The sequence below is a fragment of the Anomalospiza imberbis genome, chromosome 15, assembly GCF_031753505.1.
Source record: "Anomalospiza imberbis isolate Cuckoo-Finch-1a 21T00152 chromosome 15, ASM3175350v1, whole genome shotgun sequence".
Classification (NCBI taxonomy): domain Eukaryota; kingdom Metazoa; phylum Chordata; class Aves; order Passeriformes; family Viduidae; genus Anomalospiza; species Anomalospiza imberbis.
Genome location: NC_089695.1, coordinates 8,895,724 through 8,922,512, shown reverse-complemented (window position 1 = coordinate 8,922,512; position 26,789 = coordinate 8,895,724). Strand labels below are relative to the sequence as shown.

At 41.6% G+C, this 26,789-nt stretch overlaps 2 protein-coding genes across 3 annotated transcripts; both read left to right on the top strand.

Moving 5' to 3' along the window:
* Positions 1-208: 208 nt before the first annotated feature.
* Positions 209-15,929, top strand: VDAC1 (voltage dependent anion channel 1). 2 transcript variants are annotated; one of them, XM_068205737.1, is made up of 9 exons: positions 209-428; positions 6,857-6,926; positions 7,492-7,541; positions 7,754-7,906; positions 7,997-8,049; positions 10,179-10,406; positions 13,398-13,548; positions 14,101-14,158; positions 14,991-15,929. In XM_068205737.1, exons 2-9 carry the CDS (start codon positions 6,860-6,862, stop codon positions 15,080-15,082), a joined length of 852 nt encoding a protein of 283 aa, XP_068061838.1. In that variant the 5' UTR covers positions 209-428; positions 6,857-6,859; the 3' UTR covers positions 15,083-15,929. The 2 variants fall into 2 exon arrangements, with proteins under 2 accessions (XP_068061838.1, XP_068061839.1); XM_068205738.1 differs by lacking the exon at positions 209-428 and adding an exon at positions 1,029-1,047.
* A 978-nt stretch (positions 15,930-16,907) lies between these two features.
* C15H5orf15 (chromosome 15 C5orf15 homolog) lies at positions 16,908-23,095 on the top strand. Its single transcript, XM_068205736.1, has 3 exons — positions 16,908-17,064; positions 19,878-20,449; positions 21,510-23,095. Exons 1-3 carry the CDS (start codon positions 16,962-16,964, stop codon positions 21,639-21,641), a joined length of 807 nt encoding a protein of 268 aa, XP_068061837.1. The 5' UTR covers positions 16,908-16,961; the 3' UTR covers positions 21,642-23,095.
* The last annotated feature ends 3,694 nt before the right edge of the window (positions 23,096-26,789 follow it).

The window sequence follows — 26,789 nt, the reverse complement described above, 5'->3', positions numbered from 1 at the left end:
TCTAATTTAGCTAATTCAGACTAAATGGGGATTTTCATCGAATCAGTGTAGTTTGGCTTGGAAGGGTCCTTTAAAAGTCACCTCGTCTCGTTTTCCGCAGAGCCGGGGATCCTGGTACCCAGGCGGCTGCAGATGCCCCGGCTCGTGCCGGGGCTGGCGCATCCCGCGGATGCCGCAGCCGGGGGCCGGTGCGGCCCCTTGTGCGGGTGCGGCCGGGGCGCGGGGGCTGCCCGGCGCAGCCCCGTGCCCGGGGAGCGGCCCCGCAGCCCGGGCCGCCCCGCCCGCCGCGGCCGCCCCGCCCCGCCGGTCCCCGCCCGCCGTCACGCACCGCCGCCGTCGCAGCGCCCGGGGAGGCACCGGCCAGGGGCAGCCGCCGCCGGAGGAGGCCGAGGCGGAGCGGAGCGCAGCTGCCGCCGCGGCGGGGGCAGGTAGGGCTGTCCCGGCCGGGGGTCCCGGGCCGCGGCGCGGGGCGATGCGGGCGGCGGGACCCGGGCACGGGGCATGCGTGGGAGCGGGGGCAGCCCGCAGCGCCCCGGGCGGGTTTGCCCACTCGCGGCCCGGCGGAACGGGGATAAAACTGTGTCCTTACGTAATGCCGGGCATTGCGACACGGGGGCCTGCCGGGGAGGCGCGGGTGGCCGGGACGTCGCGGCCGGCGGGACCGCGGGCGCGGCGGGGTCCCGGCGCCGCATCCCGGGATGCCGGCGGCCGCAGCCTGGAGGCCGAGCTCAAGGAACCGGGCGCTGGCCCCGTGACGGGAGGAGAAAGGTCACTGGGCCACGGCGGGCGTGCGGCTCCTGACGAGCGCTTCAGCATGCGGCATCGTTCTGCTCCTTCCCGGGAAGCAAAGGTCGAAGGTGGCCGTACCTGCCCGCGTTTAGCACCATCTTAGCTCTGACATCCCTTTCACCTCGCTCCTCCGGACCCCCGGCATCCTTCTTGCGGGTTGGCAAATTCATTCTGATATGTACCAAAACCCCAAGCCGCAAGCCAAGCAGGCAAACTGATTTTTTCTTCCATTTCATTCTGCTTATTCTCAGAATATAGGTTTGTACTTGTGGGGAATAATGTCACTTTAAAAATCCCCATGTCTCTGCTTTCTGCTCCTGTACTGAGCACTGTGGGGCCACAGCAGCAGCTACCTCAATTCTGCCTTGTCACAGCCCTTGCTGGGAACAACTCTTGCTGGAGGGGGGAAAAGTCTTTGACTCGTTCAGTCTTTAGGTATTTGCAAAACAAAAAAAAACGGTAACAAAATTTTCAGAAAATGGAGTGGAGCTGACTCATCATCAGTGACCAATGCAGGGTTGCGTCTCTGGGGAATATTTATAGTGATTCTAGCAGAAACAGATCCCAGCTTGTTTCTCAGACGACTTAGTGAGAATAGAGGTGTGTTGCAGTTTGTTTTGTTTGGTACAGTGGATGGTTGAATAATCACCTTTCTCATGGCATTTCAACTAAGAATTTTTGTCAGAAATGGGCTTTTTCACTATTGTAATGACATTCCAGAATAATGCCTACCCCTAGCACTCTCCATCAAAGGTTTGCACTGATCCACCTTTTCTTCCTGCCCACATTTTGGAGTGTGTGTATGGGGGTGTAAAGGTGTGGGGGACATCTCTCAGGCTGGTGTAGCAGCAGGAGAATTTCCCCAGCCCTGGCACTGTTAGGATGGAGGCAGGATGCAAAGCTCAGGCCCTCCTGGGCTTGGCATCTTGCTGCAGGTAGGGAAAAACACATCCACCGGTGTAGCAGATGCTCCATTTCTGTGTGAGCTGTCACATTGTGCTGGAAGACAAAATTCCATTTTAATTACTCATCCCCATTGATATGGTGCTGGGTGTTACTGCAGTGGGGCTGGGAGCAAGGGATGTGTCCCTTCCTGAGTGTGCTGCCGGGCATGTGCTGGCCTGGGCCCTGCCATGCTGGGGGCACAGGGTGGGACAGCAGCACTGCTCTTCTCCTCCTCCACAGGTATTTAACAGAAACAGGTTAATTTAACATGTGGAGATGTGGTTCTGTGTTCTTCCCTTGCAGTTTAGTAACTACAGTAGCTACAGCAAGCTGTGACATCCTCTAAATTAATTTAATCAATACTTATATGTTATAGTTTAATAAGGGGTTGCCATACAACACTGCAGATCCTAATGTGTACCCATACAATTAAGAACAGGCTGTGTCTTTCTTTAATTCTATAATTAGTATAGCCTAAATAATAATATTTACATTTGCTTTTAAGGGGTTTATTTCCTTTATGCTCCTCTTTATTGGGCTACAGAGGTACTGCATAAACCCTTCTTTAAATCTGCTCCATCATGCATGCAGTTCCAGAGCAAAGCTCCAGCAGGAGGGCTGGCATCCTGCGAGTGTCACAGGGATGCTGCATGGCTTTATAATGCCTGCAACAAAAGAAATTGTGGACTCCCAATCTTAAATTTTGAGTCATAATGGTGCATGGATTATATGATGTTGGCATAGTAGCAAGCTGGGACAAAAAGTGTTGTTAAGTATTGTGTTTAATAATGCCAAGTATTTACAAACCACGTGCTTTTACTGGCTTCTCAAAAGCCTCGTGAATGTGCCCAGCTTGATGTTTGACCTCTGTGTGACTGTGCATGTATTTAGGGGTAAATGTGCTCTTAAATCTCTGCACAGTGAGGCTGCTGAACCTGATCTGAAGCAGACTGTGGGCATGACTTGAAGGGATTTCAGATCTAGACCATAAAACCCAATGTGTGGAGCCAGCACTGAGCACCCCTTGGAGCCTGGGATGTTGTAGAGGGATGCTGGTGCCAAGTGGAGCTGGTGCCTCCAGGCAGCCATGGGACATGGAGGGAGCTGAGCCCTGCTCTGTCTGAGAGCAAAGCCCCATCCTTTGAGGTGTATTGCCACCACAACAGACTTTGGCTGGGAAATGACACTGCCCAGGCTGGGGGTCCAGAAAGGCACCTAAAAGCCGCTTCATTCCAAGGAATAATTTTTCCTTTATTGAAGGACATAAATGAAAAATAAATTAGTATTCTTTTTAACCTTGAGGCAAAAGACCCTCATGTGGGTTTTTCCCCATGCATGTATCCCCATGTATCTGGTTGCATAACCCAATGCTGTCTGTCCCTCCCAGCTGTCCCTAGCAGCTGTAATGTGTCCACCTTGCAAGTAGCATCTTTTGCTACTTGCAAAAGTAGCATGTACTATGCTACTTCCATGCTTTTGGAGACAGGGAGCTGGAATATTCAGAACTACTGGTACAATCAAGAAATGGTACACGAGTTCAGATTTATTTGGAATAAAATGTGGCTACATAAGGATAAATCCAACCTTTTTACTTTCTTAGCTTTCAATCTGATAGAATTCAATTGTCTTCATGGGAATTTTATTCTTATAATGGACTTGATTCTTATCTTAAATTTTTAGATTGTTCCTTTCCCCATGTAAATATGATAAACCTGATAAATATGTGCAGGGAATCTTTAACCTAGGCATGTATGACAGTTATCAAGCACAGAGGAGTTTTCCTTTGGTTGCAGCCAATCCTTGTATTTGCCAGGGCACCCTGTGGGTTCGTTACTTTTTGGACTGAATTTGATTTAATTGCCCAGAACTGCATCACAAAGTGAAAACTTTGCCATCTGTGACATTGGAAAGTACTCAAATTTGGCCTGCTGTAATGAAATCTTCACTGGGGCTGCCTCTTGGGTCCTGCAGCTCCGCAGGGAACTCCTGTTTTCTCCCTGTGGCAGTTATAAATCAGGCATTCCTGGAGGTATGCTCACAGCAGCACTTGGAGCTTACTCCTCAGTTCAGGTTTTCTTCAGTCATCATTTGTGCTATGGTGTTTCTTACTCAAGAAAACCAAAATATTTTCCCACTTAGAACACGTTACAGATATTCTACGTGGCCTGCTCTGTGCGGGCGTTGAGGTCCGTAGTCACGCTGAGCTATTTGCACAGTTGGACAAGGATAAAAGCAGTGAATTCATTTCAGTCCAAACCTAATCTGAGTTAATGTGCAGGGATCCCACTGGTGAAAAGCAAGGGCACTTGGCCACGGCCATTCCTTGATCCTTTAAGAGTTTGAATCCCTGCTAAGCATGCTTGTCTTACAACCTGTACTCGCACAGGATGTAATCAGTTTTGTTTTCCATCTGTTAAACAAGAAGCTTCTTATTAGCCAGTGCAAACAGAAATAATTATTTTTGTTTTGTTCTTGCTGACAATGGCAAGGTTAACCACCAAGTACACAGCTCCTAGCGTTTTCCACACTCAGCAATTTTAAACACCTTACTCTGTGTGTGTTATATGATTTGCCTTACAACCAGCAGGGATTTGGCTTTCAGTATTGTCCCCTAATTACAGTAATTGTCTAAGTGGAGCTCTCATGTCTCCCACTGTTCTGGGCCCAGACTGCAGCAGTGGAGCAACCTGGCACAGCTCATGCACCTGATGAGCCTGGCCAGAGCCAGAGGGGATACACAGGCATCAGGGAACAAAATTTGGCTTCATGGGTCTGGAGAAGGGAAAAACATGACTGAGAAAATCCAACCCAAAAGCATACAGCATTCACTTATGAAGAAAATATTTTGATTTTATGAAGTGACTCAAAGGGACTGTTGATAAAATTGATCTGATAGATTCCGAGATGCAGCTGGCAGAGCAGTGCATTATCTTTCAAAGCAATGCTTATATGATTTTTCAAGTGTAGAGATTTGTAATATTTTTAATTTTTGATGATGCTAAATGGCAATATCCATCAGAGGGTTCTCATGGGGCTGGGCTGCTCTGGCAAGGCAGAAGCATTTGCTGTACACAGACAGCTCTTATTGACTCCTGCCATCCCTCTCTGGAGTGCTGCCTGACTTTGGGGGGTGATTTCCAAGCAGGATATTGTATCTGCTTCTAGTGACTTCAATGAGGAGCAGAGGAATTACTTAAACAAATGTGGTAATACTTTCTTAGGGGTTTTTTTCTGCTTATGTTTTTGGGGTTTTTTTCCCCTTTTTCTCCCCCCTTTTAAAGGCTGATTTTGTGTATAAAAATTAAATCCCTGCTTTTATGTTTTCACAAAACAAACCCAAGCAGAGACATTCAGGTGCAATATAAGCAGCTAAAACTGCTTTGGAATATGAATTTGAAAAAATTAACACTCTAGCTGATTGTGTATTTGGGGATGCATTTTAATACTGGATATAACAGGGAAGAAATTACATGCACCCAAGTAGTCTGCAACTGAAGCTACATCATAATATGTGCCCTTGTATCCTACTTTATGTTCTGAAAAGACTGTTTGCTTTTATTTAGCCACCAGATCTGTTTTGTTCCCTCTAGGACAGGGATTCTTCCTTTATGCAATGGCAATATCCTGCTTTAACAGGCACCAGCTTGTTTTCTAGAGTGCTTGAGGCGCTGAGTGACTGCTGAAAGTCCCTATCTGATCTCCATGGGGTGGGGAGCTTGCCTGAGAGCTGCCTCCCAGTCTTCAGCCAGAGAGATAATAAAGCACCCTCGTGTTCAGAGCTAGTGGGTTTGTGTGGGATTTAAAGGAGTCGTTTTCTGCTAACATTGAATTCTCTGGAGTAAGAATGTCAGGCAGTTTTTTAAAGCATTTGCATGCATGTGTAGTAAACTGCTTATTGCTTTTGAATAGCCAAAAAGTTTGTGAATATGGAATTTTAGTGCAACATCTGGTATCGAGAGGATTAGCTTTGTAAGTACAATTTATCCCCTTTGCTGTGTAGAATTTGGAAATCTTGTCTACAGAGGCAGAAGATGTGCATCATTTCAGATTGCTTGACTTTGTCTCCCCTAAAGAAATTATTTATTTGAATAAGAGAGAAATTATTGTACTTGGATAAAAAGGAGATTCACTTGGTTTGTTCCTCTCAGGATGCTATCTTCTCCTCTGTATATGGTGAGAGAGTTTTCCAAGTGGCAGAGAAAATGGGATGCATTTATGTCTTCTGCAGGAGGCCACTGAAATAAGAAGGTCAGGGCCTGCTGAAGATGGGAAAGTGAGGACCTCCATGGCAGTGTGGGCATCCCTAGGAAACAAAACACAGTGCAGGAAGCTGCCCCTGCAGTGTCCCCAGCACTGGGCTGTGCCTTTGCAGGGAGCTCCAGTCTGCATTTTGCCGCTGAAGCGGGGTTGTTGCTGCCCTCCTGATGGCCTGGCTTCACAGGGTAGCCTCCCTGCAGGCTGAATTTTTATCAGCAAGGTCATTTTTTCTCAGGTGCACAGAAAAACACTTAAAGGTCAATGTCTAAGGAGACATATTAACCCATTAACAGTGATAGCAAAGTCAAAGAAAACTGAAGTATAAGAATGACCATTTATTGATTCTGCTGGCATAAATGTTAGCCATTTGCTGTTCTGAATGAGGGGAAGAGAGATGTTCCTGATGGTAGATGCTCGTTCTGGTTGTATTTCCTTAGTGAATGAGTTGGGGTCCTAATGCTTTACATCAGAATGCAGAGATCCATTGCGAGAAACAGGAGAAACATTTCCAAGAAATGGTTTGAAAAAACCATAAGCTCATTCATGCAGTTACACTGATAAGAAAACAACAGTTAACTCTTTGGAAAGGCATAGACAGTTCCCTTTATTTTAATGTATATTAGCTCTGCAGCCTGTTTCACATGCTCAGTGGCAAGTACATGGTCATTGCTGCTGCTGGCTCCCGAGCAAAATGAAATCACCCTGTTTGCAATAGCTGCTTTCTTCAGGCTGTATTTAAGTGGTGGGTGAGGGATACAAAATGAAAGGGGTTGAAATGGGCTTAAGTTTCTTGTTGCTTAAATGAATTAAGTAAATTTTGAACACTGTAGTTTCCTCTTTTTATTTCTTAAATTTTCCTTTCCAGAAAATGGCTGTTCCACCTGCTTATGCTGACCTGGGCAAATCTGCCAGAGATATTTTCACCAAGGGATATGGTAAATAAAGCCAAAATAATTTTGGTCCTTTAGTCTACCTGATCCCTGAAACTGTTAGGATTTTATTGCTTTTCCCTGAGAAATACTCCAATTATTTCCATTAGAATTCACAGCATCACAGCTTCACATTGGCCTTGCTGTTTGGAAAGGGAGGGTAACTTACTTTTCTTTGATAAAATTCTTCCTGTTCCCCATAGAACTGTTGTTGGTTTTGTGAGAAAATTGTGTGCTGTATTTTGGCTGTGCCCTTGTATTGATGAACAGGATCACTGATGGCAGTAGTTTGCTTATGAACAGAACAGAACAGAATGCTGCTCACTGTGAATAAAAGTATTATTACCTAATTTGGTCCCAGTTGTATTGCTGAGGTCAATAGGATTCATCTGTCAGTTGTTATCTGAATTGAGTACAAGCTGCTTCTTAGAAACACATGGTTTGATAACTGTGCCCTTGGTTCAACTATTTAATAGTTCACAGGTGATATAGAACAGCATTTTAAGAAATAAATCAGAAATGCTTTTCAAATCAACATATATATGATTCATATTTTTTACTCACTCCCTAGGTTTTGGGTTGATAAAGCTTGATTTGAAAACAAGATCTGAAAATGGATTGGTAAGTTTGGAAGCACATTGAAATGCAAAACATTGCAATGGTTTTGTGATTACTGTATATTTCTTTTTAAAATAAATATATTTGTATTTATATGAACCAATATTTAACAAATTATAATGACTGATACGTTCTATAAGTATAAGCATTTGCCTGATTGCATATATGTATATATTGACAAATATATATATTTATAAATTATTTTCTTCTTTTAGGAATTTACAAGCTCAGGTTCAGCAAACACAGAAACAAGCAAAGTCAGTGGTAGTTTGGAAACAAAATACAGATGGACGGAATATGGATTGATGTTCACAGAAAAGTGGAACACCGACAACACACTAGGCACTGAGATTACTCTTGAAGATCAGGTAATTTTTGGCTCCAATAAAGCAATTTGTAAATTCATTTACACTGATGTCTAACTAGAAATCCAATCACTGAATTTCTTTTCTGTTCAGCTTGCACGGGGCCTGAAGCTGACCTTTGACTCCACCTTCTCTCCTAACACTGGGTAAGAAGTGAGTAAGCTAAAGTGACAAAAAAGGCATTTTTAATTTTTTGTCCTGAGGTATCAAGACAGGTAATAATCAGCCTGAGTATGATGAAATCATGTCCGTGTCACTTAGACCTTAGTGTTAATAATCCCTTTATAATCCTTAACTATAGCAAGCAAACTTAAACACAATTGCTTGAAAATTATAGTTAGAATTAGAGAGTGAAGAAAAAGTTGTGGTTTTGCTCCATTCTGTATTTCTGGCCATGTCAGAGGATGAGCTGCTGCATTAATAAAAGCCCTAAACAAGTCAGCTGTAATGCAAAGCTTAATGAGCTCCAGGGGCCAGTTGGCCACAGCTCTGATAGGCTGACACAGAACTGGGCTCTTGTCCCGAGCTGAATTTATCATCCGAATTCTTGCAGGCCACAGTGTGCCTGGGTGGTGATGGGTATTTCTGACATGGTGATTGGATGCCATGTTTTATGTGGGCCAGAGGGATTAAGCAGCAGCTGTAGGTCTAGATGTTGGTTTATTTTTTTCCCCTGATTATCTTTGTGCAAGCAGTGCTGCCAGTGAGTCAAAATACTCTGCACATCAGCTTCCCAGAGCAGCAGGCTGCACTGCAGGCTCTCAGGGTAATAGTCCCAGGGGACCTTTCACCCTGCCTTTTAGATTTAGTGTTCTGCATTGTCAACTGCTTTCAGTCCACTCCTATTCTAGATTAACAAGATATTTTTGTTAGTCAGAAAAATCTCAAGCAGATTTTTATAGTTATTTTTTAACTGGTAGGATTCTTAGAGAAATTAAAAAGAAAAACCTTATTCAAGAATGATGTTACAGGTCTAGAACTATTTCTTGGGCACTTCACAGACACTGTAGTTATGATTGCCTCGAGAGAACTGTTAAATGTGGGTAAATGGAGTGAGATTCAATCCTGGTGTGACCTGGCTTAGTTTGACAGTGATGCACCATGTCTGAATATAAGACTTCTTCTCCCCCTCCTTATTACTTACTGACTGTGAGGAATCTTTCAGCAGGTAAAGTAATTTTTTGGAGCACTCTGTGTTCCTACCTCTGTCCCTGTGACATTGGTGCGAGGTACTGCTGACTTTTACAGAAGTTGCAGATCAGTGCTTTTGGCACTCCTACACTTTATTTTTGATTCTGCAAAACAGAAGAAATTCCTGGGTCTGAGCTAATAATAATAAAAAAGAGATCAGTCTATGTGTGGCTCTGATACTGGACACTTGGATAGCACCAGTACTGTTCTTGGAGGTTGTTTCTGTTAGCTTATGTGAAAGGTTGATTTGAAATTTCAAATTAGCCTGACATTTCCAGAAAGATTTCAGTAAAGATTTGGTCAAAGACAGAAGACACTTGTAAAAAGAGAAGAAAAAAATCTTAAATAAGAGTAGCTGAACATATTAGATATAACTCTCTTGCCTTGTGAGAGTCTGCACCCTTGATGAAAATCAACCTAAGGACACATGAGGAAATACTGTTCTGACCAATAGTATAAAAATAAACAGGTGACTCAGGAAAGTTTATTTCTGCCAGATTAAGGCTGTAACCTTTAAAGTTCTCCAAGTACCCTAAGAAGAAATGGGGATGTCAGAGCCACTGAAGCAGCCTGCTTGCTTCACAGCAGAGATTGTCACAAAGTAGTGATTTTCTAATGTCTGTCACAGTAAATAAAATTACCCAAATCACTAGGATTGTCAAAAATTGTTTGCCTGGGACAGGCAAGCAAGTCCACTACTGTGAACTTTTGGTGGCAAACCTGTAAACTTCTACAGTTTCCATTCCTTCCTTGTATGTACCAAACTTCCAAAACCATTGCATCAGTTGGAGATGAGGATATGGTTTTGTCACTTCCCATCTATGTGCAGCTGCTTTTCAGAAGACAGTCCAGAAGTGCTTTGTGGGGCACCACACCACCTTTTATAGCTCATTTGCAAAGAATTCACTGTAGCTGACTTAGGATTTTGCAAAGGTGAACACTGAGAAGGTGACATATCATGTGGCTCTCTAGGGATGAACATGTCTTCAGGAACTATTACACTGAGTTAAAGTAAGTGATATGATGGAATTGCTACCTACAGGTGTGCCTTTGCAAAGATATGATATCTGTCTTTTCTCTTTAGGAAAAAGAGTGCTAAAATTAAGACGGGCTACAAAAGGGAGCACATCAACATCGGCTGTGACATGGATTTTGATATTGCGGGTCCTTCAATACGTGGAGCTCTCGTGCTTGGCTATGAGGGGTGGCTGGCAGGCTACCAAATGTCTTTTGAGACAGTAAAGTCTAGAGTAACCCAGAGCAACTTTGCTGTTGGCTATAAGACTGATGAATTTCAACTTCATACTAATGTGTAAGTACTGGCAGACAGGCTAAAAAGGAATTTGGAAGGATTTTGCTGCTTACTAAACAATGAAAGGGTCAGAGGTTCAGCAATGGTGAACAAGGGAATGGGGAATTGGAAAGTAATTCTTCATTAAAGATGTCAAGCTGTATTTTTTCAGCTGCATTACCTTTTCTTTGAGTTGTGTGGGTGAGGGAGTGCATGATGGAAGGAACTGGAATTCACTGAGCACCCAAGGGTCCAGTGTCTGTCTAACAGATAAGGACTGTTAGAATCCATTAATGGTATAATAAAAAAGTAAGTTATAAAAATACTCTTTGTGAAAGCTGAAATAAAAGCAGTGCTTTCCTTTTACACCTGTCAACATCAAACAAAATGGTGGTTTGATGTGTAGATGAAAGAATTAATCAGAGGATGAACAAGAACAGGCAAAAGGGAGTGACTGGAAGAGACAGGGACTGGGTTTGTTTTAGTACTGGAAGGGATATGGTGTAAAAGTTTATTTGGTATTGCAACTTCTAATAATCTATTTAAACAAGTATTTGTCCTTTCTGAATGTATCAACAGTGGGAAACCAGGATCAAATTCATGAAAACCTTAAATTCACAGTCTCTTGTAACTCCTAAAAAGGCAATTTATGCCTTTGGGGAAGACAGTTTTTTAAGATCAGGCAATCCCTAACCCATTCTCCTGCCCCCCCCATTCTGTGCCCTTGGGTAATTGGATATTTTGCATGTAGCAGAGCTATTCCAGGCTGTTTCCATCTGAGGGCTGAACAACTGTTCTGCCTTCCTAGAGCTACTTCTTCAAAGGCCTTCTGTTCCGTTTCATGCTGTTTTGCAGCGATCTGGTTTTGGAAGCTCCCGCTGCCTTACAGAACAATCGAACCCCCACAGCCCAGACAGTATGTTTGAAGGATTGCCAAAGCACAAAAATGTGGGCAGAAAACTTCATCAGAACAATATGTGGGGTCCCCTTCCACTCAGGAGTTAGAAGTTACTCCTTCAAGCACAATGACTTTCAACTTAGTTGTGCTGTAGCAGTTCAAAACATTGTATTATTGGCTTTTGCTATAAAATGCTGTAGTTATTATTGCTCTTAATTAAAGCAACAGCAGAAACAGCAGCTCTTAATTAAAGTAACAGCAGTGAGGGCTCAGATCTGTTTCTTCTGCTCCTGAGGGTCTGCATCTCAGGTTGCTGTTATTGTACAAAACTATACGTGTATTGTACAAATAGAAATCTTATTTATTGTTAATAATAGATTAGTTAGGTGGTTGATGTATTTCAGCTTTGAAGATGTGTCAGAGCTTTTATGTAATCCCAGAAAGAGTTGTGTATGGAACTCCCCTCACTAGGCTGCTTGGTTTTTACATCTACAGAGGTCAGTGTTTCACTGGGATGCCGTGGCAGAGCAGATAATGTAACTAGGTGGGGCATGAAACATGTTTTTTTTTTTTGTTCCTGGCATTACACAAACCAGCTGGGGACTCTAGAAAGTTACTTGCCTTCAGAGTGCCTTAATATATTAATTTTCATAGGAGGCTAGTGTTATTTTTTAATATAACTACATTAAAAGTGCTATTATTGGCACAAAAAAGTGCTGTTATTACTATTAGAGTTACAAAGAAGTTGACTTTATTATTATTATTATTATTATTATTATTCTTTAATAATATAAACAAAGGAGGTAGGGCTGGATAATTTCTAGTTTTAAATATGACGTTCCTCATTTTTTAAGCATAGCTCAGACCGCCCCCCCCTAATGTTGCAGGTCAAGACAGAGCTGTGTGGGAACCTTGCACAAAATCTGCCTGTATAACCACCTCTCCTCAGTCCTTTTTAATCCCTCCTTTTCTTGAGAGCCAAGCACATGCAGTTAATGTGAGCTTCAGTCTTATCTGAAGTAAGTATTGCAGTGTTTTTCTGGAAGAATTGCTCTAACCATTTAAAAGGCTGTTGCTATTGCTTGAACTTCTAAATAGGCTGCTTTTTGTGCAACTCTTATGAACTAAAGAATATCAGACCAGAGGGGTAAAAGGGAAAAGATCCTAAATGTACCCATTTTGTAATCACTAAAGGTCTGGTGTTATTTAATAATTGGAACCAGATTGTTTCACAGTTTAGAAATAACCCTAAATCTTCCTGGGGTTTAAAGCCTGTTTTCTACAATATGTTTGTATCTTCTCTTTAAGAAAATAAACAAAAATGGAAATACAGATGCTCACTGGTTTATGAGGAGTGCAAAGCCTTTAGCAGTCTTTTGGTCTTGTTTTTATGATCTGCATGCTCTACGTTTTTGCCTTTTATTTACCACACTTTATTCCAGTGTGACATTGGGGCAGTAGTAATTGGAATAATTGGAGTAATTGGTGCCACTCACCATTCAGCTGTGGGCCAGTGCTCTCTGCAAAGCAAAATTAGTTCAATTTCTGTTTCTAGTCCATAGACCATAGCACAGATGTACCATAAAGACTGTTGCAAATGGAACTCAGTTGCAAAAGCCTATAGACTTGCACATTAAATTGGCATCTTCACCTGTGATACAGTTCCTCTGTGTCTGGTAAAAGCACGCTGACATGGCAGTTTTGGGATGACTCAGGCTCTGTGACTGGGATACAGCCCTCTCAGGGCACAAGGAGACTTTTGCCAGGGGAAGATAATTATTTCAGAGTCACGCAGGGAAAAATAAATCTCTCTACTACAAAGATTCCCATCTACAGGAAAGGAAAATTTAGAAGCTGTCATCGTTGGTCTAATTTTTGATAGTTTGTCATGGTTTTTTTTCAGTTTCAGAAGTTGTTGATATAATAATCTGCAATGAATTGAAGTGTCTAAAAATAGCTTCAAAACCAATCTGGCCTAATGTCTCTATCTTAGTTGTTACAGGGATATTTAATGAGGTGTAAGTGGATGTTGTGCAAATACAACTCTTACTGGAATAATAAAAGATGATTGTTTTGGGGTGCTGTTTAAAACGACACTAATGCATTCCTTCCAGGAATGATGGAACGGAATTTGGCGGCTCCATTTACCAGAAGGTGAATGATAAACTGGAAACTGCTGTGAATCTGGCTTGGACAGCTGGAAATAGCAACACTCGCTTTGGAATAGCAGCCAAGTATCAGATTGACCCAGATGCCTCTTTTTCTGTGAGTCCTGTGCATGTACATTTATATGCATTTGAAAAGAAGTGCTTGTAATGGAAATGGAGAGCAGCCTTTCCATCAGCAGAGCACAGCCTTGATGCAGTTCTGTGCTGTGCAGTTGGATCTGTTTGGTTTGGTTTTGGCAGCCTGAGAGCACAGCTATTGGATTTTCCTTATAAGAGACACAGAATGTTTTATTGTATTACTGGGCACTATTTTGAGACTCTTTTTGTGTCAGTCTGGAAAAAATTAAAAATTATGTTAATAAACCCATTCTTTTCTACAGTGACTGTATATTCTTTGAGATTTGGGATTTAAGTTGTAGAAAACTTAACTCTAGATTTATCTGGGATTTAAAACTTGAAATCCCTACATGCTTAAAAGCTGTTGCATAATTCTCAGGCACAGAGAACTTTGAAGAAAGATACTAATTTAATACTAAATACTATTTAATACTAAATATTTAATACTATTTAATACTAAATATTAATACTATTTAATACTATTTAATATTACTATTTAATACTAAATAATGCTTTATTGTTTCCCTTTAAGGCTAAAGTGAACAACTCCAGTCTGATTGGGTTAGGATACACTCAGACTTTAAAGCCAGGTAAGTCTATGCAGAAAAAAGTCAGAATCAGTAAAGTGATACTTTAATCTTGAAATATCAGAAGTTTTTTGGTGATAAAGTATGATGGGTTTTGTAAGAGTGCTCTTCTTGCTTGGCAAGCCAGTGATGAACTTTTCTAGGGACTGTTCTGTTAATTTTGGATGTCTGCTGGAAGCAGAATTATTAGAGACTATTGTCCACTGACCAGTCAAATAGTCTCTCATGTTGACATAAAATATGTGTATAATTTTTTGTGTCACAGATCTGTAACTAAATTTTTAATATTTCAGAGGCTTCTTATTACGGAGTTTATTCTTCTTAAAAATGTGACTTTCTCAAGGTCCCCTGGCCCAGGAAGAGGGCAATCTTTCTGCTGCAAAATTGGTTTTAATGTAGTGTAATAAATCTGCTGCCAGAATACTGAGCAGATTGACATGAGATATTACAGCAGATGGGGATTGGGCTTTTTCATACCCAGATTTTAAAGTGGTTTAGGAAGGTGAGTATGTATCAAGGTCCCAGGTTTTTGTAATTCTGGACTCTAAAATTAGATTAATCAATAGACCAGCAGCAGTGAATTGGCTCAGAGCTTTAATTACTCAAAGTGATAAAAAGCAGAATCTATCATCATGGTTTATTATAAATTTCATAATTCAGAAAGATTTCTTATCTGCAAATTGTTTTAAAATGTCCAGTCCTTCCAAGGCCAGCTGCCAAATCCCATTAACTTGGCTACCCAATAAATTAAAGCAGTAACAGACATGGCACTTTCTGAACATAAAGCTCATTCCAAGTTTTAAGTTGACTTTTCTCTCGCTTTTGTCTTTTGCAGGTATCAAACTGACGTTGTCAGCTTTGTTGGATGGCAAGAATGTCAATGCAGGGGGTCACAAACTTGGTCTAGGATTGGAATTTGAAGCATAAGAAGTGATTTCACAATTGCTAATCTGAAAATACAGCATAGCTACCTTCAGAAAATAGTGTACCTTTCAATGTTTTGTCTGGGGTGCAAGTGTTGCTACGTATGTGTCCTGCTAGTCCTGGTTAAAGACAGCTAAGCTTTAAAAATGATGTTAAAGAAGTGGAGACAAAATCATAAATAAAAAATCCTAGCTTTTTTTCTTTATGTAATTGCTCATCTCATCTGTCAGCTACCATGTGATAAGAAGAAGGAAGGTGTTGATTACCTCTGCTAATATATTGATGGCACAAGGAATGTGATAATGTGTTATAAAACCTGGGAATTGCAGACCACTATATTGTACTGTTCATTATGTAAGCAAAATGTTCTGACACCTAAGGTTTCAGTCAATGAGGGAATGTGCAAAATTGTCTGAAAAAGGGATTTTAAAATTTATTTTTTTAGATATGTGTTTCATTAATGGTTTGTCTTACTTGGTTATCCCACACCTGCTGCTGTCTCCAGAATGCTTTAGGTTGTCTACCTTGTCCAAGTCCTTGTGGAGGAGGTTTGATGTGACTCAGCCAATACTGCCTGTCCTGTGTTGTGGTTCCTTCCCCTTGCACTGATGAAAAAGCTTGTAAAATGGACATAATCAGGGAAGAGTCTTTGCAACTGCAATCACATAGTTGCATCACTAATTCTAAAACGGAATTTTCTTTTATTACCACTTTTTTTTAGCAACTAAATGGGTACATTTTTAGAGAGTCTTCCATTTTGTGTGGAACTAGACCCCAAAATGCTGTACTTGACACTACTAAAAATGGATAAAAAACCCAAACCTGACTTGAATAAAATATTGAAATGTCATCTTTTACTCTGTCTTCATATTAATTGTGAAAACAATTTCATCTACATTTGTGGCTCCACCAGAAGACTGGCAACATCTTGGTGCATGTTTTGTACCACACAAACCAAAAATACGTAGTAGAATTAAATTCCAGATGTGGCACTGTTCTTGCTGCTAACCTCTGACAACTGCACATTACACGTGTTTATCTCACGGGTAAAACAACATAACGTGACTTATTTGTCCTTTATTACAGACTTCAGTAGGTGAATTACCTGTCTATGAACAAGTGTGTGCAGTGAACAGTTCTGAGCTTGGATCTACTTCAGTGGCTGTTCATTAGTATTTGTATTTTCCACGTGTAGGCCCTTGCCGTGGGCGGCTGCAGATGGCGAGAGCTGCGGTGCAGGATGTGCCCGATGAGGCAATGCCATTGCGACAGTGAGAGAGTGCAGAGCCACCCCAGCGACAGCCCACAGGCTGGGCAGTGCTGACTTCGCCTCGCCGGGAGCCATTCCCGAGCATTTCCTAGCTCAGACATTTAACGCAGCACTGCGGGCAGGAGTGGAGCCCCTCCAGACATCAGCGGTCCCGAAGAACCGCGCGCAGGCAGCTCCCAGGCTGATGCAGGCAGTGAGAGGACCAGAGCCGGTTTAAAGCCGAGATTGGAGGATTCAGATCAGATATTCAGATATATCCGATAAAGGAAAAACCTTTTCACTGTCGGGCTGGCCGGGCATTGGACCGGCTGCCCAGGGAGGCGGTGGAGTCACCACCGCCGGAGGGGTCTCAGAGGCGCGGGGATCTGGCGCTGGGTGATGTGGTTGAGGGGTTACAGTGGCGGTGCCGGTGGAGGGCTGCTCTGGACGGTGTGAAAGCTCTCCCATGACCGTGTTCCATGACCGCCCGGCTGCACCGCCGCCGCTCCGCAGCGCCCCGCTCCTGTGACGCCGCAGCGCCGCCCTCAGCTCCCCCGCGCCTTCCCGCCCGTGCGCCTGCGCGGCCGCCTCGCGAGGGGCGGCGCCATCGCCACGTCCGCGGAGGGGGCCAAGATGGCGGCGGCCGGCGGCGAGCGGCGGGGCCCGGCGGGGCGCGCCCTGTGCTTGCTGCTGCTCTGCGGCTGGGCCCTGGCGGCCCGCGGGGAGGATTCCCTCGGTGAGCGCCGCGGGGCCGGGCGGGGGGACTGGCTGGGGGTTGTGGGCCTTGTGCGGTCGCCCCGCCGGTCTCTCTCATCGGTCTCTACGGTTGGGCCTGGAGCGCTGTGCGGCCGCGGCCGGCGCGGGTCGTGCCTTGCGGTGACCGGGCCTGATCCCGGGCCTGGCCTCGGCCTCTGCTCTGTTTGGGGCTGGGCTGAGGGCAGCGAGCGCTGGGCTGCGCGCAGGGGAAGGGCAGCGCCCGGGCGGGGGGCGGGAGGCCGCCTGCCAGGTGTGCAGCGCTTTTGTTGCTGGTTGCTTCATTCATCAGACTTGGGATTCTTTTTCTAAACACTCTGGCTGCGTGCCTGGTTTTAGTATCCCCTCCCCTTGAAATTAAGCTTATGTTATTCTGCAAGTTGACTCCTAGTTAAGTTTTTCTTTCTTCCCTTTGAAACTACAGATGGCTGTAACCAAAGGCTAATAAGAAATGCATTTTTCAGGGGCAGTGAGTTTCTCTTTGTGTTGGATGAAGGACTGGCTGGGCAGTGAAGAGAAAGGAATTAGTGAAGGAAAAAAGGGAACTCTTTGATCCATCACTTCCTTCCGTGCTTGTCAGTCAGTATCTCCACGCCAGCTGTATTTGTGTTGCCCCTCACCTGCTTTAATGGGTAGGCAGTAAGAATTTGGGACAGAAATCTGTAGGAAACGGAGAGTTTTTAACTTCAGGAGTCATGAAACAACTTGCTTTCTAAAAGCAGTTTTCCTGGAAGTGAGTTATGTGCGGTGTTTGTGTTGCTAATTCTGTCACCATGATTTAACATTAGTGTCTGTTTCTGAAGCTGAGGCATCTCTGGATCTAAAATCATCTGACTGTTGTGTAATTGTAAACAGTGCAACCACCGTTTATAACGCCAAATAGTTTTGGGTAAATATAAGAAATCAGTTGTGGTTTAGCTGCTAAACTTCTAGCTGCTGTTAAAACAAAAACCCAGCCATATTTTAAGAATAATAGGAAATGGCTCTTTCTCAGTCTGAAGGTGCAGCAACAGCCACTGGGAGTCCCTTGCATTTAAGCATATATCCTTCTAAAACTTCAGTGTTAAAAAGAATTCAAGAATAACTTGAAGTGTAAGGCCAGATGCAGTATAGATTTATAGGCAAAATATGCTTGTTTGTATTTTAAAAAGTTTAGCTATTACTCTCTAATAGTTATCTGTTTGGGGAGGGTAGCAGTAAGGTTGACCTCGCAATATGCCAGCTAGCTATAAATATGAAATTATTTTGCAATTGCCTTTCCTCATATTTATCTCTGCATATGCAAGTATCTGGCTTAAACCTGAGGAGAGATCAGAATTCCCTAAACTTGTCCAGGATAAGAACTGAACAAGTTAATGTTGGTATGATAATTCAGACGAGTAGTTTTTTCAGCAGCAAAAAGTGTATTAGATGTGAAATGGTTGACTTTGAATTTCCACAGAGAGGCACTGTGGTGTCTGCTTCATGTGAGCTGAGTTGTCTTCTGTGTTTTACAGTCGGTTAAATAGCAGCAATTCATACGGCAGAAGTGTGCCATGTAAACAAGAGCTCTGTTGTAACTGAACCTCAGCAAATATACAAAGTTCCATGAATAACATGATTCAGTGTCCCCTCTATAATATTTTATTTACAAGTAACCTGACACGAGCAATTGGTTGAATGCTTCATTTCTAGAGTCTGTGACTTTCCCGTGAGCCTTGAAAATGTTTAATGAAAGTATTGTTGCTTTTGTAAAATGAAAAATTAGTTTGGTGTGCCAAAATACAAGGCAAGTATGGTTTCCTGGTTTAAATGAAAATGCAGGCTGAAAGTCTAAAATTTGTTCTGCGTTTTTTAAGGTGCCTCTGGATTTGAATCTGGTAGTGATATGCTGCAAACATGAATAGTTTGCTAATTTTTAGGTTTAAAAAAATTGGCTGTTAAACTCTCTCTGCATCTTTTTTTTTACTGTCCTTTGGATAAAGAAAAGGGACAGTGGGCTCTGTATCTGGATTTAATGCTCACTTTGTTTTTTATGTAGTTTTGCAAAGCCCTCCCAGCATTGGAGAGATGCTGAATTTGCCTGAGGGTGTAGTGTTATGTGCTCTTTCTGACTTACTTCATTACAATAACTGCTGCCAACAAAAAGCTGTCCTCCCAGAACATGGCAGCGTTTCTTTTTAACCCGTAGTTCAGTAGTTTCATTTGAGGTAATATAAGGTTGGAAATCCGTTTCAGTGTCTACAAATTCAATAAAAATTAGTGCCTGGGAAGAGGTGCTGCTGTCTTGTGTCCTGATTGAAGGGGACTTTGCAGCGTCTTCTCATTTTTTGTTGGTAAAACATGCAATGGTGAAAGATGAAAAACTTAACTGCAGGAAAAGCTTTCCTGAGAACATCCTCCTTTGTAGACCTCAGCTCATTCTGTGGGAAGAAGAATTTGGTGATGGAGAAAATGCTAATCATGTATGATTCTACAAGATGTCATCAATCCACAGAGGGAAGGATGACACCTCTTTGAAGTTCTTATGTCTGGAAAACAGACGTGCTAATTTTTTCAGGGACACTTAGCCACACTAATCTACAAGGCACATGCTTACAAACTTTAGTTCCAGTCCCACTCAAGACTTTTCTTTGGAAGTTGCCAAAGTGCAGGAGTATGTATATCTGAAAATGAATGCTAAAAAGTGTGCAGTGTGATATATGCTGTGTTCTTTATATGATTTCTTGTCTATGAAGGAAATTTGTGGCAATAGTTTTCTGTCAGAGAAGTCAATGCTTTGTGCATAGTTCTGATAGTTTCTCATATTTTTCTCAGGTTCTGTGAAAGCGGATGTGGTTACAAGAAATATTTCTTCTACAAGTGAGAATGAAACACTGAGTAGATCCCAAAATTTGACAGACAGCTTGCAGAGTTTAACCTCAGCAAGAAAGGAGGCCAAAATCAATTCGGTGACTGCAGGAAAGCCACCTACAGCAAATGGTGACTCTTTGTCACCTGTTGTCCCTGCTAGTCCAGTATCACAGGTGGATGTTGATGCTTCTGAAGATACTAAAATTGAGGAAGAAGATCTTCTAACAGATTTGAAAGACACACTAAATAGTTCCCCACCCATCATAAAAGAAACTATGGAGTCAGATGGAGATGACTATGCCTATGAAATGACACCGAATTCTAGATACAATCCAGACCTTCTAGAGATGTCAGAAGATGACAATTCTGACACCATCAGTAATTACAACGAGGAGATCAAGACCCTTGATGAGAAGATAAAAGCTGTTTCTGTCTCAGGGTTGGATGAAGAAGAAGACAGCCATTTCTTTTTTCATCTGGTTGTAGTTGCCTTCTTAGTAGCGGTTGTTTATGTCACCTATCACAATAAGAGGAAGGTAAGTGTGCTCTGAAAGGTTGAAAGAAACAGCTGGAGTGTTTAAAATAAAGTTGCATTCCCTTGTACACATTTTTAAGAAGAGGAACTTAGCTTTTTGAAGAATTAAATCTTTGACCACTTAGTCTTGTGGTGATACTAATATTCAGATCATTAGTATAATTTTTATCTGCAAAATGAAAATGAACTTGAATCAAATATTTACAATAAGAAAATGAGTTAATTGGTAACATCAGTAATCAATCAGTACAGTAATGGACACTGGCAGTGTACAACATGAATTCTATAAAGGAGACCTGAGCCAAGTCAAGTGGGGGTGAACAATTAACTAATTTTTTTCTGCACAGGAAAACAAGAAATTAAGGGAAGTTTAACTGCAAATGGTGTGGGAATGTTCTTGTTATGATTGTGATAATCCTTCTAATAGTCACTTTAATATGGTCTTTATATCATAGACATTCTGAGGGTATAACTACGTACTTTGAGAAAATGTTTAATGCTGCTTCCAGTTTAACACAGAGAAGCTACTAAGTTTCTGTTATCAGGTAAATGTTTCTTCAGTACAAACTAATTCTCTGTGTCTCAAAAATAGCCTGATTGTTGTTACTCCAAAATATATTGCCAGCATTAAAAATTAACTTCAGCCCAACCAGACACAACAGAGGTGCATGCACAAATTTGCATTAAGCCATAGATTACTTTTTAGATAAGAGGAAAGTTTAGTGTTTATCTTTGGGGGAGAGACCACTGATCTGGGTGAGGATTTGCAGGACTCTAAAAAGAAAGCAGCTAAAAACCCAAAACCTCCTTTACTGTGCAGTAGCCTATTTGTAATGTGCATTTCCAACTCTTTATAGGGGAAGATGTTGAAGACCCTTGCATTTTGAAAATTTATCTGAGAGCAGTTCAAATAAGTGATTAAAAAATGCATTGTCTTTGCCCCAGTAATGCCCCTGCCAGCATGGGGGGTAAAACCGTGGTGTCAGTACCACTGTGAAGCTGTCTGTCAAACCCAGAATGTTTCTGCACAGCATCTATAAATTGTCCTGGTTTTCTTTCAGATCTTCTTACTGGTGCAGAGCCGAAGATGGAGGGATGGCCTGTGCTCCAGGACAGTGGAATATCATCGTTTGGATCAAAACGTTAACGAAGCGATGCCTTCCCTGAAAATAACCAATGACTACGTGTTTTGAAAGCACTGTGACTTGAGTTTGCTGAACTTATCACTTTTTGCCTGCCCAGTCATGTAATGATATTCAGGTATTCTAAATAAGCTGCTTGTACAGAAATGAGATGTACTTTCTTTGACCTGGATGTTTTGGAGATTAAATCTTGTGGAAGATTAAGGGCATGATCCATCTGTTTGCTACTTTGGTCGGGTTTTATATCAACTGTAAAGATAGAGAATTTAATAAATTAGTGCTCTTTCCATTCATTAAGCATCATTCCCTTCTGTCTGGAGCAGTCTTAATAGTCATACTACAAAAAAATAAGCATAAAATACTTTAGGTCTAATAAATTAATGACTTTGGCATCACTAAATCAAATTAATGATCTCTTTGCTAATCACTTACATGGCTCATAAATTCCACTATATTGCAAACTTTAAAATATAATTACTTTTTTCTATGCTTAAATTCTGATGCTGCAAGTCTTTCATCTCATTTTTTTTCTGATTCTGTTTTCTTGTTGCATAATTTGATCCTATTTTGGCAAAATAGCTAGAATGGCAATTTAATAATTTATGTATGTATTCATGCCGTAAATAATTTTAAAATAATTATGTATAACCAATTTTATTTCAGAAGTTCTATACCATATATCTCCTAAAATGTTTCATGTGTTTGTGAAGGTATGCAGCTTCTTGACTGTCCTTTTTTTCTCTAATGCTATTTATGACTTCATTGTCATTGTAATTAATGAGTGGAAAACAAGCCTTGTTGAATAATTGTACTAAAATGTAGATAGCTGACAGGCTTTCAATACATCAAAGCTTTCTGTTGAATTTTAAGACGGTTGGGAAATGGCTATGTGATTTGTTATATTATAAATGGGAGAAACTGTAAGAATAATTTATTTGGTTCTTTTTCTGACCCAGGTAACAGACAGGTGAAAATAAGGGTGTGGGGCCTGCCAGTCTGTGGACAGTGCACTCTCATTTTTGACAAACATTTATGCATTAGTGTAAATCAAGTTACTGCTACAGTAGTTTTTTTGGGTTTGTTTTTTTTTTTTTAATTTTGTCTTTTGTACTTCCATTATTTATGTTTTCATGAGTTGTAAAATATAAAATTTTAGTTTTTTGTACATTCTGTTTGTGATTTAGTTTTCAGACTGATACATTTGTAAATAATGGTGAATCAGAACCCTATAATTAATGACTTGGTATTCAAGTAGTTATGTAACATTTGGAAACAAATCAATTTCACGCCTGTTGGCATGAGGAGTTTGCAGGCATGATACTGTTTTAGGAATGAAATGCTAAAAGTTCTATATCCTACTGTTAAATGCGTTCTTTTCGTAACCACAGGAAGTAAAGCACAAACAAAATATCCCAAAACTCTTTTCTTGCAGTAATTTTTATTGTACTTGGACTTGTATCACTTAATATTTTGAATAAGGTTTTTAAAATAAATTACAATAATAAGCCTGTGTTTCTTAACTATTTCACTGCTTTTATACAGTAACTTATGATAAAGAACTTGTTTATGCTTGGAATTGGAAACCGTTTCAAAACCATCTTCTCTGTTGCACACACTGGATGTATGAAGGTTTGTTATATGCATCTGTTAAATGGTGCGTAGGGTAGATACCAAGGCTTAAATTAAATATTTTAAGCTATGGGAATTAATACATTCTTTTACAAGATTTGTTTATCTTAAGTTATTTAGTCTGTAATTCTTCTGGAAGATATTTGAAATTCTTACCTGAACATACCTGCTTTGAAGTGTAACACTGCTGTGGTCAAGATCTAAAGGGAAAGGTTACTTCTCAAAGCTTCTTTAGGATGTTTAAATATTGGAATTTGAGGAGGTGGCAAATGTTTTTGCACACAAGAAACTCAGTAACTTTGCCCTTAAAAAAAGTTACTGATTATAAAGTGTAGTGATTTTGATGGTAGAAAATAGTGCATTCACCCTTGGCAGAGGCTTGTGTTCCTTTCAGCTTGGTCCCACAGGCCTTACACAGGACCCACAGTGAGCAACCTGCCTGTGCAGAAGTACAGTGATACTCACATGAGAAGTTTCATTTTCTCTTCAACCCACCCAGTGAATTAGGCCAAAGAGACAAATATTACATTTTCAGCCACTTCCCTCATTATAATAGCTACAATACTGTTAAAAAAATTCATAAAATTAACATCAGTCTAAATTAGAAGAAACAAGGCATATTCTGTTACTTTCTGGAGTTCATAGATATGAACTTCACCCATGTTGACTGTCTTCCAAAGCTCTTGAAGCACAGTTCAATTGGTGGAATAAAACCAATGTAAATGTGTTCTTTCAGCTTTCGGAACAACTAACAGTGTCTTCTTTAGGACTATATGTTTGAGGAATAATCTTGCATTTCCTTGCTCTGCTTCTTTCAGATCGTCCTTCTGAATAGGCTGTCTTTAAGAAGAGATATTTATAAAGCTTTACAGCTTTTAAGCTGTTCCTTACAACAAACCCACTAACTACTGGGGAGGAATACACACAGCTAATAGCATGATTGAAAGCTTTCCCTGAAAAGCTCACAGAAGGCAAAGGCCTGGTTTAGCTCAGTTAGCAAACTAGGTTGTTTTGCAGTCAGCACATTTTAAAATGCTTGTAGGTTTAGCAGTGCCATGACAATACCTGTCCCACAGATGTGGGATGTTCATTAGGTCTAATGACCCCTGGGCTGGACTGCAAGTGTTAAATCAGTCCTTGGCTGAAATGCCCATGTAGCTGTTCTTTGAAAATGCTTTTCATGAGGTTACCTTAGAGGAGAAAATCACATTGTGAGCCTTGTGTTCATGAAGTCATACCAGGACTGAAACCTTGTGAGTTGGGTAAGTGATATTTGAGGTCATGAATGATGGTTTGCACATGTGTCTTCTCTAGCAGAGTACAGATTTGCTTCACTCAAGTACTACAAGCACTTAAGATGAGCATTTGTTCTTTGCTTGCTTTACTGTGGTGCACATCCTCTGTCGCAGAAGTAAGAAAAACTTTAAAAATAGAAATTTTTTTTTAATTATGTTCTTCACTAATGATCATAAGGGCAGCTTATAAGAACGATTTTAAATTCAAAGGGAATTTATATGAATTTGAAATCTTTGAAGTTCTTTAAACAGTGGGTTTAGTTGGGGAGTTACCTAAACAGATGCTCTTTTTGGATACTCATTTTAAGGGCTTGTGGTGAGTCTGTCAGCTTGGCAGTTACTGCAGAAAGTTGCTCCAGGAGATGGTTTGATCACAGCAAAGTTTGTGGATGCGTCACAGCAAATGATGCTGTCATGATAATATCAGTGTTCTTGAAACCTGCGCACTGCTGGTGCCCAGCGTTCAGTAACGGAGGCTGCAGTGCCAGCGGGCAGCGGTGATTTGTATCCTGAAAGGGACGCGGTGCCATCCAGGCCCTGCCGTGTGGCAATGTAGGAGTGCAGCTGCCTTGGTAGCAGGGTGATCCCAGTGGCAGTGGCAATGTCTCAGCTCCACCCTGACCCACAGTGGTGCTGAGTTGTTTCTCGGGCTCACTTGTGTCGTTCTCCCGTGGAGAAGGGACCTCGCCCTTGCGCACCTGAAAGGTTTGACGCGCACACAGTGACTGACTTTTTTTTTTCCAAGGATAATTTTTCATTCTCAATAGCTCTTGGGCTATTGCCTGAGCAGGGGAAGTGCTTGCTGAATTGACTTGGGCGGTCAATAGCTGTTGCCTAATAGCACCAATAAAGAGAGAAAGGTTTTTCCTGATCCGGTTTTACAAGGGCTCCAGCAGCACCAGGAGAGCATGGCATGTGTCATCCACTGTGCAATAAAAGAGCCATTTGCTGATGGGGCAATCAGGGTTGAACTACTGGGTTTTAATTTCTTTAATTGAATTTGCTTGTGGAAAATTAAGAGCAGGCAATCAAAAATTCATAAAGTGCTGAGATCAAACAGAGGAAAAAGCAAGTGGATTTATGTCACATCTCACCAACAAGAAATGTCTTGATGCATTTCTTTAGTGAAGAAAGGAAACTTTCTCACATTAAGGTGAATTATGACTTCCATCAATATTCTGATAAAAGGAATAAAATATTCCTGAAGAGCTTTCTGATTAAACTTCCCGAGATGAAAGTTCAAGCTCTATTTATGTAGGTTCTTGTTAGTGGCTGGATGTTATGAAACGAGGAAAGAAATAATGAATAGGATAGTTTAAACAAATGATACATTTCACTTTTACTATCCAGGAAATCAGGTATTTTAAAATATTAATGGTTTAATTTTCATTTAGCACCAGGGCATATTATTCAGCTTGAAGTCAACTGTCCTTGGCTGCTGCTCAGTTGTGTACAAGGTGAAGAGAGAAGGGTTTATCTGAGCGGGGTGCTTTGAGTTATGGGAAATTAATTTGCAAGGTGGAGATGAAAAATGTTATATCTCTTAAATGAATTTCAAGGCTATAAAAATAATAGAAACGGAAAAGAGAGTGTTCTGTGTCTCTAACACAGACTCCTATTAGTAAAAACATTGCTCAGGGGTTTTCCAAATTATGGTCAGTTTAGGAAACCTGTGATGAGCCACAGTGGGAGAGATATTATTTGCTTTTATTGTTGGTGGAAACATGGCATGCTGAGCAAAGAGAAACCTGGCTGGCAGCAGATACTTGCTCAGGCTTCAATTTTCTGCCTAAAATTGGAGGCAGTGAAGCTTCCTGGGGTTGGGGAGTTAGGAGGGACTTGTTATTTGGCAGCTGTTCTTGTTCTGGAAGGGAAGGAGCAGGGTCTCCCAGCAGAGTCCTCACCTGAGCAGTTGTTAGGGAGTGAAGGCTGCAGGTGTGTGCTGGGAGGTCCTGTGGGCAGCACTGGCCAGGACCTGGGCACTGAGAGCCTGACAGCCCCAGGGCAGGCTCTTGCTGTCCCTGCCTCACCATGCTGCCTGCTCTGGAAGGTAAGTGGGCTCCTAACCCAGTGAAAAAATTCCACTTTCTTTTTGAATCTTATTCCTGGGCTGATTTTCAGTCATTTTAGGGTTCTGAGCCGGTTCACTGTGCAGCCAGACCAGCACCAGAGGTGGCTCAAGGCAGGTGATGGGGGTGTTGAGAGCAGAGGTGGGGCTGATCCCTACTCAGTAGCAGCAAACAGTTTATTCTTGTTTCTTGTTACAGTTATATCA